Consider the following 22,667-nt stretch of genomic DNA (forward strand, 5'->3'; position numbering starts at 1 on the left):
GTGACCACATGAAATATTGAACAGGGCCTTGTATGGGTGACGCATGCATCGGCGTATCACTTACCAGGGTAAGTCACCTGGTTTATATAAACACAGGATCAGTATCAGCTCAATTAAAACAAGAATGCAGGCTACATTACCTCTCTTGTAATATCGACACCATTAATTCCCCAAAATAAAAAAAAATAAATAGCAAAATTGTTCTTACATTTTAAAAAAAAAATGAATATCAAATAAAGGTAACGCGTCAGCTTAAGTAACAATTCAAAGCATTCACTACTGGCTTATTACCTGCCTGTTTTTAAGATAATAACTGTTTATTAGCACTTACAAAGTAGGATTTTATACTAAACCCCTAGTCCTAGCAATTACACAAACCTAAACCCAACTAATACCTTACTAACTATTAATAAGCAGCTAATTAGTAGTTTATTAAGGAATTCGTCATAGTCAACAGGTTTGTTAATAGCTTGAATTGTGACTTATCCAGCATATGTTTTACACAGTGGATGCACTTTCAGCTGCAACCTAGTACTGGGAAACACCAACACAACCAACAAGCTCTCACATTCACACTCATACACTACGGCCAATTTAGTTTATTCAATTCCCCTATAGCGCATGTGTTTGGACTGTGGGGGAAACCAGAGCACCCAGAGGAAACCCACGCCAACACAGGGAGAAAATGCAAACTCCACACAGAAATGCCAACTGACCCAACTGAGACTCGAACCAGCGACCTTTTTGCTATGAGGCGACAGTGCTAACTACTGAGCCACCATGCCGCCGTCCCATTTCAAATGTGTACTACTAATATATTTAAATATGTATGTCATTTACGTTTTGATAGAAACTATTGATATTGGGCACAATTGTCTGTCCTGATTCCCCATCTTTCTCCCTGCATTTCTTTTCGATTAAATAAAAAATAATTAATGAAATTGCAAATTAAAAAAAAATAATGAAAGCTTCACCATTTGACTTTGCCGCAATGTTAGTTATTTACTGCAAAAACGCCCAGTAAATTACCACATACAGTACATTCTTTAGAGTTCACTACTGTAATATGCACTGTATTGTGGGTCATTTTAAAACGTTCACAGTAACTTACTGCATATTAGGAATTTGCGGTATTCTACTGTAATGTAAAATGAAAATAAATGACAGTAAAAGTACTGTAAAAAGTGTCATACTGTAAACTTGTTTACAGTATGACTTGTTTACTGTAAACATACTGTAAAGTGAACTCTAAAGAATGTACTGTATGTGGTAATTTACTGGGCGTTTTTGCAGTAAATAACTAACATTGCGGCAAAGTCAAATGGTGAAGCTTTGATTATTTTTTTTAAATTTGCAATTTCATGTGTTAAAGGGCATTTTACCATGAAAATAAGTTGCGGTAAGACTATTTTACTGTAAAATTAAATCGCTGTAGGTTTCTGCTGCTGTAAAACACATTTACAGGTCAGTTACTGTAAAGGTGCGAAAACAGTGCTGCCAATAAGTTACCGCAAAAATACAATAAAATGTTTAACAGTGTTGTCAGTATATCAGTACTTCACCGTTACCATTTTAAAAAGCACAGAAACTGATGACTGAATTACTGTGATAATAATACCAGACCAAAACCTGCATTTTTTGGTTATTTTCTAGAAAATAAACAAGACAGACTTATTTATTTTGTTGGCTAGCTGCTTTTTTAGTTTTGTGTGTGAATGCGATAACGTAAAATTGTAGGTGTATCTGCTTGTCCATTTTTGTTCATGATGAATTTTTACTGTTATATACATGAGCAAACCTTTTACTGTCCCGCACATTACAGAAAGCACTTTTGATGTAGAGTATAATGTATTTTCTTACTCAGAATTTTTGTCATGTTTCTAGTCCAAATATCTAAAAATTCTTAAATCAAGAAGCATTTACTAGACATGCAAAAAACATTTCTATTTTAAGAAATAATACGACAAAATTAATATTGTTTATTTTGAATTAATTAATAGTCTTTCCTTTAAAACAAGCAAAATAATTTTGTCATTGATAGATTCAACCCAAGCTCATTCTGAAAACGTATTTCGTATTATACGTTAAACGTATTAAAAAACGATTTACGTGGCTGGAAGTTCGTAAGACTGCATTTTTTTTTTTTCAAGCGAATGCTGCAGGGCGGTGTGACGCCACTCCTCTTCATGCTCGCCGGCTGGGCTGACGGCTCAGCTCCTCCGTGTGGAGGGCTTTCCCACCACAACCAGTTTGTCTGGTTAGCTTATAGATTATATACTAATTTTAAAGAAAGAGCAACACAGGCTCGTTTGGAAAACGTAGCCCTGTATACATTTCTGGAGATCACGAATTATGTAGCAAGAGGAACGTATGGCTGCATTTCATTTTTAAAATGACTGATATGGAGCGATATGAAGCCATTACTTTTCACGCTTACCAGCTGACCGCTTACCTCCATGCGGACGGCTTTCCTGCAGTCACCAGTTTGTCCAGTGGCTCACCACGTACTGTACGTCTGCGGACTTGTGATGTGGAGTGCAGTTGACCACAACGACAGGCTTCGAGTCCGGCTAAAAACGACTCCAGAAAGCAAGTAAGACAAAAACAAAAGCCAAAAAATAGAATTCAAAGTAAATAACAGGGTGAGAATGTGGTAAAATCTAAAAACGTGGTAAAAATCAGGTGAGGGCTTTATTTTTCTGGATTGCTTTTCAAAACACTGTCGGTTAGGTTCAGGGAAGTGGGTGGGCACTGGTCAATCTGTGCTTTTGAAAACACTATTGGTTGGGTTTAGGGAAGAAGGAGGGTGGGTCAGTCGATCAGTCAGTCAACAGCGGCCTCTGGTAAATTTACGCGAGAACAGCTGGCACGAATGGCACTCGCGAGAGAAATTTGAGATCTGAAAAAGCGTACACAGTGGCCTCTGGTGGATTCATCAAAACAGAATCTGCAAAAAAACATAGCTCCTGGGATGTATTTGGTGCTCTCTAAAAATGTATATAAGGATACGTTTTCAGAATGAGCCCGGGTTGAGAAAAACTCATTTCTTTTTGACTGCTGCTCATCTAGAAAATGCTTGTTGATTTAAGAATTTGATATACAGTATTTGGACTAGAAACGAGAGTAGGAAAAGCATTTTTTTTTTTTTGCAGTGTAACAATTTATTATTTCATTTAATGGCTATTTAATTATTTCATTTAAACAACTCTGATTAGCTGCTAAATCTATTTGTTCCAGTCTTATAACTTTAGTTCTGAAATAAGAAGCTCAATAATCAAACACAGTGGGCTTCAGTGCTGGTCTGCCATTGTCCTCTGTAACTGATGGTAATCTTGAAGCTCTTCACAGTGATCTCTTTGTCTGAACTCAACTTTTCTCCTGGCGTAACTCAAATCTGAGCCGCTGAAACTGAGCTCACGTGACCGAAACTGGAGAAGGTGAGGAGGAACTGCGGTTTCTGGAGGAAAGATCTGCGCTTTCTCAAAACACTGAATCATTGTGTTTGTGTGAGAGGAGACTTTCAGGTCCATACTCAGCTGATTTTGGCAAAATCACAAGTTTTATTTTTAAGTTTTATTTGTTGGCAAACAAGCACTTAAATGTATATATATAAAAACAGTAACTTACAAAAAAAATTACATATAAAATAAAATGATTCGCCCTCCTGTAAATGAGTTGTTCTTCTTCAAATATTTCCCAAATGATGTTTAACAGATCAAGGAGTTTTTCACAGTATTTCCTGTAATATTTTTTCTTTCAGAGAAAGTCTTATTTGGTTTATTTCGGCTAGAATAAAAGCAAGTATTCATTCTTTTAAAGGTATTTTAAGCTTAATATTTTTAATATTTGTTTTGATTGTCTACAGAACAAACCACTTTAATACAATGACCTGCCTAATTAACAAAAAGCCATGTGGTGACTTTTGGAGGTGTGAGACGCTCTTTGGGAGCGCAGACAGATGCTTAAAACAGTTCTGGAGGGAGTAATAATAATAATACTGAGGCACTGTGATGACGGACTGACGGCTGAGGAGTTTTAGAAAGACCAAAGCAGCACTTCAGATGCTTAACAATGTGCTGGAAACGCTGCTTTGACCATTAATGCTTCCCATCAGGTACATTTTTATCATCACATGATCTGTTAAAGCAAGATCACATGACATTTTAACATGTATGCATTAATTTATTCATTGATTGGTTTCCATTTTAGCTCATGCACATATTTTCTTACTGGATAAAAAGTTTTAATGCAAATTTTTGCGATTACATAAACATTTTTCCTCATGCAAATTCCAAAATGAGCATAAAAATAGGTGGACGGATACATACTAGAACGAGTCATTCACTAATTACCTTTAGAGATACAACAAATATCGTTTGAAGGGCTGGTCCACAGTTTATTTTTGAGGCTTGGTTGTGTTCATAAGATGCAAAGCAATGTGCGCTCATGCTTCCCTTGTAGAAAATCACATTATGTTTTCATGTATCTTATATACAGCTACTCAGCTAACATGAAAACCACTGTCATATTTTCTAGTTCCTCTAAAAGGCCCGCCCTCAGGAGGCTCTGATTGGTCTGCTAACATAATGACCGGATCAGCTCCACGTCACCAGTGAAGCGTCATGCTGCGTTCACATCAGATGCGGAACGCGCGTCAAGCGCGAGTGATTTACATGTTAAGTCAATGCAAACGCGAGAATAGACATCCTGCGGCGCGATACGCGCGAATGACGCAAATTGTGCTAATGGCGCGGGGCGAATTGAGCGTTTTGCGCGTTTGATGCGCTTAACGAGCATTTTGCGCGAATCTCTCGATTTCGAAAATCTGAACTTCGCGTACATTGTGACGTAAAACCTGTTGTCGGTGTTCCGAGGGAAATCCTCCAGCCTCAGAAGCACCGCTGAAAGGCTCCGTCATCCAGGTTAAGTTTCTGAAGGAGTTTATGAGCTCACAGAGCTGGATGCACCTCTGAAAGAATCTAGTGGACTCAGACACGGCACTAAACGTATCGACGCAGTTTTTCAGTCTTCATAAAGCACATAAACACTGTTATTTTTTTCATAAAATCCATGTTAGCCATTTAGCTATGAAGCTAGAGTCTTCGGGGAGACAGAAGCCCTGCCCATCATGCGAATCCGCGTCTGTTCTGATGTGAATTTGACACGCGAATAAAGCGGGGTTTGACGCGCGTATGAAGCGAGAAAACTCAACTGTTCACGCGGCTATTTACACGCAAATAGCGCGATTTATCCACGCGTTCCGCGTCTGGTGTGAACACAGCATCACACCCCAAGCACGTGCTTTGATTCAGCTGTGTGAATAGTTTCAGTCAGAGTAGCTGTTAGCTGTATCTGTTTGAGCCTTAATCAGACAGAAAATGAAACAGATGAACCTTATGCCTGCTCTCTAAAATAAAATCTGACGAGTGTCTGTAATGAGTGAAAATAGGGTGTGGCTCCTTTAAGAGAGAATCGCCATTTTAGCTTTGTGTGTGAACAGTCTGTAGACGCACGTAACATGAGAAGCGCATGTGTGCGGGACTGATGATTATTTTTTATTTTTCCTCTAATGCTCAAATTAAGTTTTTCTTTAATATACAGTGACGCTGCTGACAGGAGAATAAAGCGCAAGATGTGTGATGCGACCCGTGTGAGCTTTGATTGTGTTTTTAGCTGCAACATGAGTTAGGCGAGCTCTCCTGTATTTTTTACCTAACTCAAGGCATTACATGTCTTTCGGTTAAAAGCATGTGTAAGTATTATGAATAATATCTTTTGTGAGTTCATTATTTGAGATGTAGAACGCAGGGAAAGCATCCGCATAGAGACACACTGCAGCGCTGCTGAAGATTGTGTGTGTTTACAGCGGTTTGACTTTGCAGCTAAATTGTTAGCGGTGCCAAACAGTATTTCCCGTTGTTTACATCTTTGCTACAGCACACCGTTAACGCTAGAAAGTATGCATATCATAGATCAATTTGAACAAATAAAAACACTTACAGGTTGTGGCTCACAATCCACAGCTTCTGCTTGCTGTAGCTACTCCTTTGAGGAAAATCCAGCACTGAGAAAGATTCTTGAAGCTGTCCTTTGTCAAATGCTAGAGCTATATATTTTTATAATTCTCTGGAACATGATTAAGTTAAAGTGTAAGCACTTCTCTCTTTGTGTCGTGTCCTTTGAAAGCCCGAATACAGAAACAGAAGAAGCTCTGTGGAAATAGCAATGTTTGCACGCCATTTTAGCTTTCTCTGCTATAACATTACAGCATCCCTGCTGAAAAATCCAGCTTAAACCAGCCTAGGCTGGTTGGCTGGTTTTAGCCGATTGACCAACCTGGTTTTAGAGGGGTTTTGGCCATTTCCAGGCTGGTTTCCACCTATTTCCAGCCTGGTCTTAGCTGGTCAGGCTGGAAAATGACCAGCTAAATCCAGCTAAAACCAGCTCGACCAGCCTGGTTTAAGCTGGATATAGCTGGTTTTGGCTGGACTCCCAGCTTGGCTAGGCTGGTCAAGCTGGTTTCAGCAGGTCATCTCCCAGCCTGACCAGCTAAGACCAGGCTGGAAATGGCTGGAGACCTGGAAGTGGCCAAAACCCCTCTAAAACCAGGCTGGTCGACCAGCTAAAACCAGCCTAGGCTGGTTTAAGCTGGATTTTTCAGCAGGGATTACAGCACCTCTGGACAGGCCTCTTCGCTGTGCGCGTAACCAGAAGCGTTTGTGATCTCATTATCCTGGATGTGTTTTTTGTAGTCCCCAGATTTCCTTGGCTGTAGGCTTTGCTAAGCTAACTCTGTAAAAGCTAACGTCTCCCTTTGCATTGAACTTTGAGCGCCGTCCATTGAGAGATGCTGTTCACGTTCACGCAGCTACATTACACATCAACTAAAGTTTACCATACGATATTGTAGTGGACCACCTCTTTACATGAAATTGATCAGGATTCATTACAGTTGTACGTCATTAGTAAGGTGTTCGATTGTACTGAATGTCAAGACGTAACTTTTGGCAGGAGCAATTCCAATGTGAGATGTAAATGTCTATTATGGAAGAGTCTTTTACATTAGAGTTGTTCGTTAACTCAACACTGATCTAATAAGGTCTCAGTTTGGCAGGGGATCTGCTGGTGAGATCGTGCAACAGGTTTATTTGTTGATTTTGAGCCAGTCTCTCCAAGGCGAGTGGTTTTGCACTGAACTGATCTCTGAAAACGTGGACGGCGAAGATGAAGGCCGTCTGGATTTGTGCAGGAAAGAAAGACGACCGACAGATGACTTCCGTTGCTGCTGTTCTGTTTCCTGTTGGCTCCTGAGCTGTTGGTTGATGATAACTTGCATATCGTCCTAAGGGGATACACACAAACATCATAGATTATTTAAAATTTATTGCATTTAAAAGTAAAAGTCGGTCACACTTTAGTTTAATGTCATGCTTTTAACAAACTATTAATTTAGACTTTCATATTAATAAAGTACTAGTTAGCTGCTTATTAATAGTAAGGTGTTAGTTGGGTTTGGGTTTGGGCACTGGCTAGGATTAGGAACGTAAAATAAGATCATACTTTATAAGGTCACAACTCACATTATTAACCAATCAGACTTGTGGCTCAATAAACGTCTAATTAGCTGCTTATTATTTGTAAGTTATTAGTTGGGTTTAGGTTTGGGTATTGGGTAGGACAAGGGATGTAAAATAAGATCATACTTTATGTGCTAGTAAACAGTTCATATCTTAATAACAGGCAGGTAAGAAGCCAGTAGTAAACGGTGTGAATTGTTACTTAAACTGAGGCCGTACTCACACTAGGTACAGTTGCCTCGAACCGGGCCAAAGCACGCTTGTTCCCCCTACCGTCTCCCCCGACGGCCCGCGCTCACACCACAAACGGGCTTCGGCACGCTTACGTTATCGCTGCTGCGCTGTTCAGTGAGAAGCGCTCTCTCACTCAGCAGCACAGTGGAGATTTCTCTAGTTATATCGTTTCAGTCGCTTGATATGCCGTCAAATATTTCGCCAAACAGTCCTTAGGGATGCGGGGACACGCAGTCAGATATTTCGCCGAACAGATCCGGCACTTTTGGCGCTCATAAACAATCATAAAGCCCTCGTGCTGCAGGAATGAGGAGGTCTGCTGAAGGTGCAGCTGTCGTGCAGTGAGGAGTTTGTGTCTTTAATAAACTACGGCAGTTTGCGTTCACTGAACAGTAAGAATGATTAATAAATCCACATGAAACAGTCCCTTAAAAGTCACGTCTCGCTTTCAGTTTCGGGCTTTGGCGCGTTTTGCACTCACACAAGCGTACCACGCCAAAGCCCAGGTGAACCGCGCTCAGGCACACCTCTTCCAACCGGGCCAGGGCCGGCCAAGTGAACCGTGCTTGAGTCCGATTCAGCACACTCACACTTCTCAAACGATCCGGGAAACGGGCCTGGGCATGGTATGGATGGCATAGTGTGAGTACGCCCTAAGGGTCTAATTTGTGCTGGAACATGCCGGATTCGCACCTCTGAAATCTGATCTGGAACCTCATTTTACTGCTACCCCTCCTCAACTGCCCTCCTCCCCCGTCCACTGTTCACATTCACTTTCTTCTGTTACCTCTCAACCCTCTTCACCTCCGTCCCCGACAATCCAAACCACCTCCCAACTAAAGTGTTACCAAAAATAACCTCAAAATGTCATCGAAAATGATTCAGGTACAGGTAATGACTTTGGTTTTAAGCCAGATATAAAAAAATCCCTTACTTTTGCTAACTAAAACACTATGTTAAAGGGATAGTTCACTCATAAAGGACATGTTTACTCACTATTTACTATTTCTCAAGGGTTTCCAAACCTTTATGGGTTTCTTCAGTTAAATACAAAAAAAAAGGATATTCTGACGAAAGCTGAAAACCTGTAACCATTGACCTCCAATACAAAACAAACATGGAAGTCAATGGTTCCAGGTTTCCAACATTCTTCAAAGCATCTTCTTTTGTGTGTAACAGGAAAAACTAAACTCTGAAACAATAAAGAGTGAGAAAATGATGACAGAATTGAATTTTAGGTGAACTATAACTTCAAAATAACAGTATAATATTAAAAGGATTTTAGCTAGAATAATATTTTACACGACTTTAATAGCCACTATGAAAACAATGATGTATAGTTCAGCTTTTATACTGTTTTCTTTTTTAACACCCAGATGTTAACGTTTAATTTGAGGCCAAAGTTTTTTTTTTCTTAAATGTTAGCATTTGACTTGTTTTTTTTTCCCCTTGTTTTCGTTCAAACTGTCAAATGCAGCAATGACATAACACCTTAAAGCAGCTGCACACTTCTACTGTGAACAGCAGGGGGCGATATACAGTTGAAGTCAGAATTATTCACCCTCTAGTGCACAGGTGTCAAACTCAGTTCCAAAAGGGCCGCAGCTCTGCACAGTTTAGTTCCAACCCTAATTAAACACACCTGATCAAACTAATTGAGTCCTTCAGGCTTGTTTGAAACCTACAGGTAAGTGTGTTGGAGCAGGGTTGGAACTAAACTGTGCAGGGCTTCGGCCCTCCAGGAATTGAGTTTGACACCCCTGCCCTAGTACATTTTTATCTTGTTCAAATATTTCCAGAATGATGTTGAACAGATTCAGGACATTTTCACAGTATTTCCTATAATATTATTTCTTCTGGAGAAAGTCTGATTTGTTTTATTTTCAGCTACAATAAGAGCAGTTTTTAATGTTTTTAAAAGTAATTTTAAGGTCAATATTATTAGCCCCCTCATGTTTGCTTTGGATTGTCGACAGCAGTGGTTCTCAAACTGTGGTACGTGTACCACTAGTGGTGCGCGGGCTTCCTTCTAGTGGTACGCAGAGGAATCCAATATCAATGTCATAATGCAACATATATTTCAAAATGTATCAAAAATGGTTCAGATATATGAATACGATGACATATAGCCTATATTTATGAGGTCCAAGCAACATTTTCAGGTTTTGAGGAATAGGTTACTACAGGTTAACACTACAAATTACAAGTAAATACAGGAGTTTTTATTTTATTTATTTTTTACTTTTTAAGAACAGTAGCCTACTATTTTTAACTCTTAAGTTTTAATTTAAACGCTGACATTTTATTTAGTTTGTTTGTTCGTTTTTTTTACATATAAGCACAGTACAGTGTTAATGTTTAAACTATAATGTTTGAAGTGGCTGATAATAATTTGTATTCTTAATTATAATAGTTAATCTGTCACGATTTTAAACTGCAGAGTTGTAGCTGCTTTACTAGGCCTACTTTGCTACTGTATTTCAATACTGCTCATCATGGTGGTACTTGGAGGGACACATTTTTTCCTGAGGTGGTACTTGATGAAAAAGGTTTGAGAACCACTGGTCTACAGAACAAACCACTGTTATACAATAGCCCCTTTCACACATACAGACCTTTCCGGAAAATTACCGGCAATTTTCCGGAAAGGTGTGTATGTGTGAACAGGCCCTTTTTGAAAATACCGGTAAATTCGTTCTGGCTATTTTCCGGAAAGAGAAGTTGTAACATTACCGGCAATTTGCCGGAATGCTGCGCTGTGTGAATGCAGAAGGAAGATTCCCGTAATAAGCGCGTGCACGTCTAGAACGTGCTGACGTGAGACGTCTGCTTTAGCCAATCACAACAGTCAGACGCATTTACGTCCGCGCGGTTTGTGTGGATAAAAGCCTTTGAATATTTTTCCAGACACATTTAGCTGCTAGACGTTAGTCAGATCACGTTTATATGTTCTTCTTAATGCCAACTGTGTAAATAATCATCGATGAGATGCTTATGATAAGCCGTTGTTTGTTTACCTTCAAGCTTTGCGTGCGCCTATGAGCGCCTGCACACGCACATATTATGAACATCTCGACATGCGAAAGTGATCCTGCGAAAGTTGTTCACAATATTGATCATCCACAGAGTTTGTAATTTAGTCAAATGTTTACAAACACAAGCGCAGCCGTTTAAAGCTCATTTATGGTGAATGATGTCAGAATTTACCGGTATTTTGGAATGGATGTGTGAATGCTCTTTTCCGGAAAATTTCCGTAACGTCCTCGTCTGTGTGAACAGCGCTTTTTTGAATATACCGGTAAAGTCGTTCCGGAAATTTTCCAGAAATTTACCGGTATCACTGTGTGAAAGGGGCTAATGACTTGCCTAATTACCCTAACCTGCCTAATTAACCTAGTTATACCTTTAAATGTCACTTTAAGCTGTATAAAAGTGTCTTGAAGAATATTCAAATCAATTCAATTCAGCTTTATTTGTATAGCTCTTTTACAATGCAGATTGTGTCAGAGCAGCTTCACATAAATGGTCATAGTAACTGGAACAGTTTAGTTCATTTTTTGGAATTTAAGTTCAGTTCAGTTTAGCTCAGTTCAGTGTGATTTAAAATCATTACTGAGAGTCCAAACACTGAAGATAAATCTAGAATGTCTAGTCAAATATTATTTACTGTCATCATGACAAAGATAAAAGAAATCAGTTATTAGAGATGAGTTATTAAAACTATTATGATTAGAAATGTGTTGAGAAAATCTGTTAAACAGAAATTGGGAAGAAATATATACAGGGTATTTATAATTAATAATTCTAATTATTCTTAGACTGTAATACGACCAGCTCAGACTTAAAAAAATCAAATGCAAGTCACTAAAGACCTTGTCATTGTAGAGCCATCCATAAAATCCTCAAAACAGTTTTGTAATTAAACGACATAACAGATTTGTACCTTCCAGGCTTCGAGTTCCTGCGAGAGCTCAAGTTTTCGCTGGATGGCTTCCAGGAGTTGGTTGTTTAAGCACATCATATCTTGTTTAGTCTTCAGCAGCTCTGCTTCCATCGCTGTCTTCCTGCACGACAGAAAAACAGTAATCTTATTTCATTCCCCCTTAATACAAACTTATTTGGGGAGGCAACCTGTGTGTGTGTGTGTGTATATATATATATATATATATATATATATATATATACATATATATACCTGACAAATGAATTATCATCAGCATCAGAAGTGGCATATATGAAAGGCAAAGGCCTCTAGATGGCGCTTATTTGAGCACAATAAAATATGATCATGCCTTGATTGTGACTGATTTCATTAGGACATTAAGGTCTGACTCTGCATCCTATTAAACCAAGAACAGCCATGTTTAATATTATAATGATTTACAGACACTCAGACAAGTGCAGATAGACACTAGTGGTCCTGCTCAAGTTCAAGTTCATTTATTTATAAAGCACATTAAAAAGCAGTCACAAGAAGACTGGCCAAAGTGCTGTACATAAGACAAGGTAAAAATAAAAAGACAGAATATAAAACATAGAAATAAAAAAGAGAAATGTCTGTAAAAATGTAGCAGTAAAAAGGACTATTAAATTAATCTTAAAAAGCCAAGCTAAAAAGGTAAGTTTTAAGAAGTGATTTAACAATAGATAATGATCTAGCCATTCTAATCTCAAGGGGCAAGGTGTTCCACAACCGAGGACCCGCCACAGAGAGAGCTCTGTCCCCTATACGTTTTCAGCCAACATTTTACCCCTGTCTTACTAGATAAGTGCCTTTTATGACCTTTTTATGAAGTCTCATTACATACATTTTCAATACTTTTTTAAGTGTATTTTGAGAACATTTTTAAGTGCCATGTCTCAAAATCCAACATTAAAGTGATGCTCCAGGATACTGACCGAATCCAGGACACTGACCGAAACCATACAGATATAAAGTTTTCAAGCTAAAACTAGCAAATAACATTTGCCCCGCGCCTTGCGCCACATTGCGCCGGGTGTATGATAGGGCCCTTAGTTTTAAGATATATAATAGTGTTTGGGTTACTTGGTGTACATATTTTATTTTAATTTTTGGTGTGACCACCGTTACAAAGGACTGGACATCTGTAAAGAGTTTTGCACAGAATATATATTGAGATATTGCAGGAAAGGACATCGTGATGTTTTAAAGAATAAAGTTGGAGATTTAGCTCCCCATTAATCTTCTCATATTTATGAAAAAAAAACATTTGTAGCTCTAAAGCAGCTGTGTCCTTGAAAAAGGCGTGATGGTGTCATTAGAAACTGAATTGGAAATGACCTTATTTTAATGTAGTCAGTCGTGAACTGAGGTGGGCCGGTCTAAGGTTTGAAACTCCAGGGCTGAAAAGGTGTCCCACTCCGGCCCTGTTCTTGATTTTAAGGTTTGTAGATATTTGAACTAGAACTAAGACAAAAACTCCAAGTAGGAAAAGCCTTCTTGCAGTGGATGTACTGTACTGTAGTGAATGTTCAGTATTTACTTTGCAAAGGCATGATCGCGGTCCTTTAAGGCCTGCTGGACCACCTCCTCATCCAGAAGTCTCTCGGTTTGCAGCTTGAGTTTGGCGTTTTCTGCTAAAAGACTCTCGTTCTGAAAGAGCAGAGAAAACTGTGTGGTTAATATTTTCAGCAACTTTGCACATAATGCAACTAAATTGCAACTGAAGCCTCTCAAAGAACTCGTGTAAAATGGTTTACAGCTTAACTCTGTTCAAATTTTAAGTCAAGCTAAGATGACTTGAAATTTAGGGCCCTATCATACACCCGGCGCAGTGTGGCACAAGGCGCGGCGCAATAGTCTTTTGGTAGTTTCAGCTTGGCGCAAGAGTCATTTTGAGGCGTTGCGCTACGCTGTTTAAATAGCAAATGCATTAGCGCTCATTTGTGCGCCCATAGGCGTTCTGGTCTAAAAAGGAAGGCGTTCTGAGGTGGACCGCTGGCGCGTTGCAATTTTGAGAAACTATATTAGATTTTTCATTAGACCAAAACAAACCCGGTCTAAACTCCAGCGCAGAGTTGCGCCTCGCTTACACACTGCTTAATACACACAAGAGAGCAATAGGCAAATATCTTTACATATGAAAAAATGTAAATATTAAGGATATATATAGGATATAATAAGAATAGATATAGGATATAAATATAAAGGATTAAAATATTACAAAACATATTATTTTCTAGCCTACAGAAATATGAAAAATCACTGCTTTTATGTCTTCTTCATCTCGGGAGGCTTTTTCAGTTCATTCATAACAATTTGCTTTTGTATAATGTTATTATTATTAGCAGTATTATTTATTATATCCATATTTATATTTGTTTTATTAAAAACAAGCTTAGATTTGCCCACCTGTCAGGTTTTAGACCATATGGGGCACAGCATGTGTTTTAGGATATAACTCAGGTTTTAGAGCACATTTTGCTATTATTATTCATTTATTCGTTTGCTGGAAATTAGAACTGAATTTAGAAATAGTTTTGAAACTAATATTTGCGCTTAACAAACAAAATTAATTATTTATAGGCTAATTGATGTCTGTTTGTAAAGGTTTCCCTATCCAAGAGCGAAAGTGAAAGTGATCCATTATCTCTCAGTCTCATGCAGTAGATGCTCTGTTTAACTGTTTTCTGTAATAAAAAACTGTCAACTGTTAACTGTTTGCTTGTGAAATGCTCATTTTTTCCACTTAGACTTACTTTGCGTCCTGTAAATAGCGAATGCGCTCTAGGCAGCTGGCTCTTAAAGGGAATGGGAGATGAGACTCTAATTGGTTTATTCTCAAAACACACCTATAACTCATTAAGAAAATAAACACAACCCTTTTAGCCCATGCGCCTTGGTGAAAGCGTTTGCGCCCTGCGTTTTGCGTTCTGCTCATGGACCGTCAAAATAGAGCCCATAGTGTCTGCCTGATCAAAATAGTCTTGTTTTCTCTTTGCTATAATGCCATTGGCAGATTATTTTGCTTGTTTTAAGGAAAACTCGTTCATTTGGACTCATTATTTCTAAAAAAAAAAAAAAAAACCCAAGACATGTTTTGCTTGTCTAGAAAATGCTTCTTGATTTAAGAACTTTTAGATATTTAGACTAGAAACAAGTTTTCTATTTTTTTTCCCACAGTGTGAGAATTGGCCCTGATACTAAAGTGTTACCAAACAGTTCCAGCTTTCAGTTCCAAGGTCTTACCTTAAGACCAAGACATTCATTCATTCATTTCCTTTTCGGCTTAGCCCCTTTATTAATCTGGGGTCGCCACAGCGGAATGAACCGCCAATTTATCCAGCGTATGTTTTATGCAGGGGCGAGGCAGTGGCGCAGTAGGTAGTGCTGTCGCCTCACAGCAAGAAGGTCTCTGGTTCGATCCTCGGCTCAGTTGGCGTTTCTGTGTGGAGTTTGCATGTTCTCCCTGTGTTCGTGTGGGTTTCCTCCGGGTGCTCCGGTTTCCCCCACAGTCCAAAGACATGCGGTACAGGTGAATTGGGTAGGCTAAATTGTCCGTAGTGTATGAGTGTGTGTGTGTGAATGTCTGAGTGGATGTTTCCCAGATATGGGTTGCGGCTGGAGGGGCATCCGCTGCGTAAAAATTTGCTGGATAAGTTGGAGGTTCATTCCGCTGTGGCGACCCCGGATTAATAAAGGAACTAAGCTGACAAGAAAATGAATGACTGAATTATTTAATTAATGTTTTATGTAGCGGATGTTCTTCCAGCCGCAACCCATCACTGGGAAACACCCATACACTCTCATACACTACAGACAATTTAGCCTACCCGATTCCCCTATAGAGCATGTGTTTGGACTTGTGGAAGAAACAGAAGCACCCGGAGGAAACCCACGCCAACATGGGGAGAACATGCAAACTCCACACACAAATGCCAACTGACCCAGCTGAGGCTCGAACCAGCGGCCTTCTTGCTGCAAGGTGACAGTGCTAACCACTGAGCCACCGCGCCGCCCACACCAAGCCATATTCAGTGTAAAGTTCTGGGTGTCCTATTTACATTTCTATACATTTGGTAACAAAATTTACATTGTTGTCTCTCATTTTTTAGTTTCAACAGAGCATCTCCAAAGATGAGAAGAAAAAAAGAGTTCGGAAATTATATTCTAGTTACCCACTGGGAAGAGGGCTTGAAGCAAAATCCTTCTTGTTCTACATAAAAGTAGGATTACAGCTTGGGCGGCATCAGGCCCGGATTAAGAATTCAGAGGCCCTGGGCACAATGTCTTGTAGGCCCCCTTCCTGGTTACACACCAATTGTTAAATTAAAAAGTAAGAAAAACATAATATTTTTAAAATAAAATTAATCTATAATGTATTGGCTGCATTTTTAAAGTAAATGATATGCAGTTACATATATTTCTAGTCCACAGAGATTTAACTCATTTTTAAAGAATTTAAAGCACGCTTTGAAAAAAAAAATACTAATACAACTAGTTGAAATTAATGGATTTTATGGACTTGTTCAAGTTCACTGAAGCAGTACTAAAATGTATATTTAGGGGTATTTTTATTGTATAATTTCTACAAACTTATAATGCATATGATTTGGATATAACACCACCTCTCAAATCCAGTTCTATGAATCGGAGTCTCCTATAATACACACTTATTAATAATTCCTACTTGTCTTCCTCGTGATGAAGAGTAGGCAAAATCTGATATGTAGTGGGGCGGGGGGAGAAAAAAGGAGTTTATCAGACGCTGGATTTAAATCAAGTTCATGATTGCATCAAAACAAGTTGCCATACACTTTACAAGCTACGCCACTCACGCTCCTGTGTATCGCGCTCTTTAGTTATGTTGTCTGTCAATCAAACGGTGATGGGCGGGAATCACTCAATTAGTTTATTCCAACGAGGTGTGCTATTTGCATTGAGCCTTAATAGACACTCCAAAATTGGCATTCCCCCCATCCCCCGCTCCCCTTGCAGGGGCCCTAAGTGCACTCGGGCCCCTGGGCCGGTGCCCATAATGCCAAATGGTTAATCCGGCCCTGGGCGGCATAGTGGCTCAGTGGTTAGCACTGTCGCCTCACAGCAAGAAGGTCACTGTTTTGAGTCCCAGCTGGGTCAGTTGGCATTTCTGTATGGAGTTTGCATGTTCTCCCCGTGTTGGCGTGGGTTTCCTCCGGGTGCTTCGGTTTCCCCTACGGTCCAAACACATGCGCTATAGAGGAATTAAAGGAACTAAATTGCCCGTCGTGTATGAGTGTGTGTGAATGAGTGTATGTATGGATGTTTCCCAGTATTTGGTTGCAGCTGGAAGGACATCGGCTGTGTAAAACATATGCTGGATAAGTTGGTGGTTCATTCCACTGTGTTGACCCCTGATAAATAAAGGTACCGAGCTGAAATGAATGATTATTTTAGAATTTAATGTCAAGAGAGGAATGTAAACATAAGCATCCCGGTGGCGGGACAGAGAAAGTTAGAGCTTAGAATCCCAATGAGAACAGCAATCAATCTTAATTCAAACATTCCTTAGTCTTTGCCATGCAGACCCTCCAAACAATGGAGCCATTTTTAGAAAGCAGACCCCTGTTTGGTGGCCGCGGTGCTGAGCTGTTATTAGCAGTGGCTGAAAACGTTAAAGCGTTACCGAATGTCACCTGATCCCGAAGCTCCTGTATCTGCACCGCATTCTCACACGGATCACTCCCCAAACTCACAATGGACTTTCTGATCTCCTGCGGTTGATATTTGTGAAGTGTCGTCTTTGTTAGACCTTGACGTCAAGATGTATCTCTCCGCAGCATCGGGATCAAGTAACATACACATAAATGGCGCTCTATTCACGTCTCTGTCTGTCTCTGTCCTTTACCTGTGTGGCTTTGTGCCCCAATGAACTCGTCCCACCCTAAATAAAACACCAGTATGCAAGAGTTTTTGTCTTGTTTTTGGTTCAAATATCTAAAAATTCCTAAATTAAGAAGCGTTTTCTGGAAAACTCTTGTTATTTTTATGTATTATGTCTGAAAACCAGACAATATTTCTTGCTTGTCCAGAAAACGCCTATTATTAAGATATGAACTGTTTACTTGTAAAGTTTGATCTTATACTACATCCCTAGGCCTAGCCAATACCCAAACCTAAACCCAACTAATACCTTACTATTAATAAGCAGCTAATTATTAGTTTAATGAACTTCAAGTCTTAGTTAATGGATTGTTAATAGAGAGTCAGAGTAAGCATAAGGACAGCTCGTGTTATGTTTGTGTCATTGTTGCACAAATAAAAAGGTGTACCTGTTGTGTTTGACTCTGTGCTATCCATTCTGCAGCATGTTTCAACTGTCCCATCATGCCCTGCAGGCTGTCATCTGAGTCCCGTTCAGCTACTGAGCCGCAGATTACAGGTTGAAGCAGTTCCAGGATGTGGTGCACCTCCTGAGAGATCTACGAGTGTAGATTATACATGGAATAAATGTAATTATCGATATTAATTTCAAACCAGTGTCCTGGTCTTGCATTACATATTGCCTTTTGAACACAGCAGTGTTGAATGTATAAATGAATGTATAAATGAACAAATTGAAAGAATGAATCGAATGTAAGAATGATTCGAATGTTTAAATGAATCGGATAAATGAACTGAATGAATCAAATGTATGAAGGAATCGAATGAATCAAATTAATGAATGGAATGAATTAAATGAATGAATGAATGAAATGAATGAATAAATTAATTAATTGAATGAGTGAGCAAATGAATGAATTGAATGAATGAATCGAATGTAAGAACGATTTGAAGGTATGAATGAATGAATCGAAAAAATCAAATTATGAAGGAATCAAATAAATGAATGAATCAAATTAATAAATAGAATAAATGAAAAGAATGAATGAATAAATGTATTGAATGAATGAATCGAATAATTGAATAAATTAATAACTTCAATGTATGAATGAACCTAATGAATGGATGAATTGAATGAATCTAATGTTTAATATAATATTTTATGTAATCGAATAAATGAATTAATCGAATAAATGAACTGAATGAATCAGATGTATGAAAGAATTGAATGATTGAATGAATCACTCAATCAAACGAGTGAAGAAATCAAATGGATTAAATCAATGAATAAATGAATGAGTGAATGAATTAAATGTAAGAATGATTTGAATGAATGTAGGAATAAAATGATTAGATGAATGAATCGAATGAATTGAATAAATCAAAAGGAGGAAGTAATCGAATAAATAAATGAATGAATCAAATGAATGAATGAATGAATGAATAAAACGAATGAATAAATGAATTAAATAAGTGAGTAAATGAATGAATAAATAAAAGAATGAATTAGATTAATAAATTGACTAAATCTGATGAATGAATGAATGAATGAATGAATGAATGATTTCCATGTATGAATGAATCTATTGAATAAATTAATCAAATTAATGGAGGAATTAAATTAATCAAATATTTGGAAAAAATCGAATGATTAAATGAATGAATTGAATAAATCAAATGTATGAAAGAATAAATTAATTGAATGATTGACTGAATAAAATGAACGAATAAATGAATGAATCGAATAAATGAATGACTTCCATGTATGAATGAATCTATTGAATAAATGAATCAAATTAATGGATGAATTAAATTAATCAAATATTTGAAAAAAATCAAATAATTAAATGAATGAATGAACTGAATGAATTTAATAAAATGTATGAATGAATCAAATGATTGAAAAAAAAAATTAATCAAACAAGTGACTGAATAAAATGAATAAATGAATGAATGGAATGAATAAATAAATGAATTACTGAATAAATTCAATGAATTAAAAGAATGAATTGAATAAATGAATGGAATGAACTAACGAATCAAACGAATGAAAGGAATAATTAAATAAATAAATTAATTAATGGAATGAATGAATTAATTAATGAATTAATGAATGAATTAATTAATTAATGAACGAGTGAATGAACTGAATAATTGAATGAATTGAATAAATTAACTAAATTAATGAATCAAGTGAATGCATGAATCTAGTAAATGAATGGATGAATGGATGAATGAACGAGTGAATGAGTAAAAGAATTGAATGAATGAATCAAAATTATAAGAATGAATCAAATGAATGAATAAATTAATCAAAGTATTTAATTAAATGAATTGAATAATTTAATTGAATCAATCAATTTAGCGAACGGAAAGAACAAACTAGCGAACGAACGAATGGACAGACAGATGAAGGAAAAAATGGACGGACAGACGGACGAACCAACAAATGAACGAATGATACAAGTAACTGGGTTAACACCTGGTTCTCCTCCTTAAACAGATTATATTGACAGAGCATGTTTTACTCTGGCATTATCATGTATCGTACAGCACATTGTATCACCTGCTCTGTGTTCAGGCTCCAGTTTGTGACGTCCAGGTTGTTTTCGAGTTCGGACAGTAAAGATGTGTCACTGTGACTCTTCTCCTGGAGCGCCACTTCATCCTGGAGCTCCACTACCTGACTCTGCAGATCTTGTGCCCAGAAACGAACCCTGTCAACTTCCTGCCAGGCCTCTGCCAGCTGAGATGGTAAAAAAAATACATATTAATATCACTTATGGTTATGTTAGAAACCTGTGCATAATAAAGAAACTGATAAAGGTTTGGACACGCCTGAGGGAGAGTAAATAGTGTGTAACATATTTTTGTGTGAACTATCCCCTTAAAGACTGGTTCCAGTATCCTTTCGTTATCGGCTAACATTGTGTATAGTGCTTTAAATGAGCAGTGTGTGTGTGTGTGTGTGTGAGTAGATGAACCTGTTGTGTGTGTTTGTGAGTCTGTTGTTCCTGCAGATCCAGGCGTGTGTATAGTGAGGACACCGTGTCTCTCAGTTCTTCATTCTCATGACAGGACATTTTCAAGCGCTGCTCCAGTGTTTGCTCTCTCTGTGTGAGTCGTGCAACCTAAACACACACAAACACAAAACAGTTCCCGCACACATAACTTCAACATTTTCACAGTATGTCTGATAATATTTTTTCTTCTGGAGAAAATCTTGTTTGTTTTATTTCGGCTAGAATAAAAGCAGTTTTTTTTAAAAAACTATTTTAAGGTTAATATTATTTAACCCGAGCTCATTCTGTAAACGTACCCCTATATACATTTCTGGAGAGCACCAAATACGTCCCCTGTTTTGCAGTTTTTGTTTTGATGAATCCACCAGAGGCCGCTGTGTATGCTTTTTCAATCTCAAATTTCTCTCGCGAGTGCCATTCACTCCTGCCGTTCTCATATAAATCCACCAGAAGCTGCTGTCGACTGACTGACTGACCGATCGACTGACCCATCTAATGCTGTCCCTGAACCCAACCGACAGTGTTTTCAAAAGCAATCCAGAAAAAGAAAAGCCCTCGCCTGATTTTTACCACATTTTCAGATCTTACCACATTCTCACCCCTGTTATTTACTTGTTTATTTTATTTTTTGGCTTTTGTTTTTGTTTTACCTGCTTGCTGGAATCGTTCTTCACTGGACTCGATCCATTTAATGGTTATCTCCTCAAGTCCGCCGATGGCGAGTTAACGGGACAAACTGGTAACAGCGGGAAAGCCGTCCATACAGTGGTCCATATCGTTCGTTTTAGAGACGAAATGCAGCCATGTTTTTATTATTACTCGTACATTATTATGTTGAAATAATCTCTCTGTTAAACAATTGGGAAATATTTTTTAAATAATTAAATTTCAAAGTTTGTGAATCTGTGTAAATAAAGATCATTTAACAACACAGGCTCATTCTGAAAACGTAGTCCCGTTGACGTTTCTGGAGACCGCAAATTATGTAGCCTGAGATTCGTATGGCTGCATTTAATTTTTTTAAGCGAACGCTAGGGGGCGGTGTGACGCCGTTCCCTTTCGCGCTTACCGGCTGACCGCTTACCTCCGTGTGGAGGGCTTTCCTGCTGCAACCAGTTTGTCCAGTTAGCTCGTCGTGTACGTTGGCAGACTTGAGACGCAGAGAGGAGTTGACCACAACAACAACAACCGGGTTCGAGTCTGGTAAAGAGCGGTTCCAGAAATCAGATAAGACAAAAACAGAATCCAAAATCTAAAAATTAAACGAACAAGTGAATAACAGAGTGAGAATGTGGTAAAAACGCGCTAAAAATCCGACAAAGGCTTTTGTTTTTCTGGACGGTTTTGTAAATCGGGTTGGGTTTAGGGAAGTAAGGGGGCAGGCGGGTCAATCAGTAAAATTGGTTGGGTTTTGGGAAGAAGAAGGGTGGGTCATTCGGTTGACAGCGGCCTCTGGTGGATTTACGTGAGAACAGCGGGCGCGAACGGCACTCGTGAGAGAAATTTGAAATATGAAAAAGCGCACATTTTTTCATTTTAAAAAAATAATATAAAATATATGAAATAATGATAAAATAATATAAAATATATAAAATAATGATAAAATGATATAAAATATATTAAATAATGATAAAATTATATAAAATTATCAATATAAAATAATGATAGATCTATTTTTACTAGTCATGTGAACAATATGTAAACATCTTTTATGTAAATTATCGTAAAATAATTCTGGACAGTACTAAATAGTAAAAATGACGTGCATTTTGTATAGTATAATCTCTCATTTTCTATTGTTTACATTTTTAACAATTCAAAAACTTTTTTAAATATCAAAAAAAAAAATTCAAGAAAATTTTCACAGTACTAGGTTGCATCTGGAAGGACATCCGCTGCGTAAACATATGCTGGAAAAGTTTGCGGTTCATTCCACTGTGACGCCCCTCGATCAAAAAGAGACTAAGCCAAAAGAAAATGAATGAATGCAGTGGCGGCTTTAGGCATGGG

The 22,667-nt window shown here is 38.0% G+C and overlaps 2 protein-coding genes across 4 annotated transcripts in view; both read right to left on the reverse strand.

The window, feature by feature from the left end:
* The window catches only part of amotl1 (angiomotin like 1), a 314,310-nt gene that overhangs the window by 163,475 nt on the left and 128,168 nt on the right, over nt 1–22,667 (reverse strand). The gene's annotated exons all lie outside the window — the stretch shown is intronic.
* Nucleotides 3,538–22,667, reverse strand: part of si:ch211-235m3.5 — a 29,593-nt gene continuing 10,463 nt past the window's right edge. For 2 of the 3 annotated variants that reach the window (XM_087283602.1, XM_087283603.1), the window contains 6 exons: nt 20,619–20,765; nt 20,201–20,380; nt 18,084–18,233; nt 13,316–13,425; nt 11,755–11,875; nt 3,538–7,342 (listed from right to left, as the gene is read on the reverse strand). In XM_087283602.1, coding sequence (XP_087139728.1) covers nt 7,145–7,342; nt 11,755–11,875; nt 13,316–13,425; nt 18,084–18,233; nt 20,201–20,380; nt 20,619–20,765 — 906 coding nt within the window. In that variant the 3' untranslated portion in view covers nt 3,538–7,144. The remainder of the gene's footprint in view (nt 7,343–11,754; nt 11,876–13,315; nt 13,426–18,083; nt 18,234–20,200; nt 20,381–20,618; nt 20,766–22,667) is intronic. The other variant, XR_015508921.1, reaches the window with a different exon arrangement.

The sequence above is a fragment of the Danio rerio genome, chromosome 15, assembly GCF_052040795.2.
Source record: "Danio rerio strain M-AB ecotype USA chromosome 15, GRCz13ab, whole genome shotgun sequence".
NCBI lineage: Eukaryota > Metazoa > Chordata > Actinopteri > Cypriniformes > Danionidae > Danio > Danio rerio.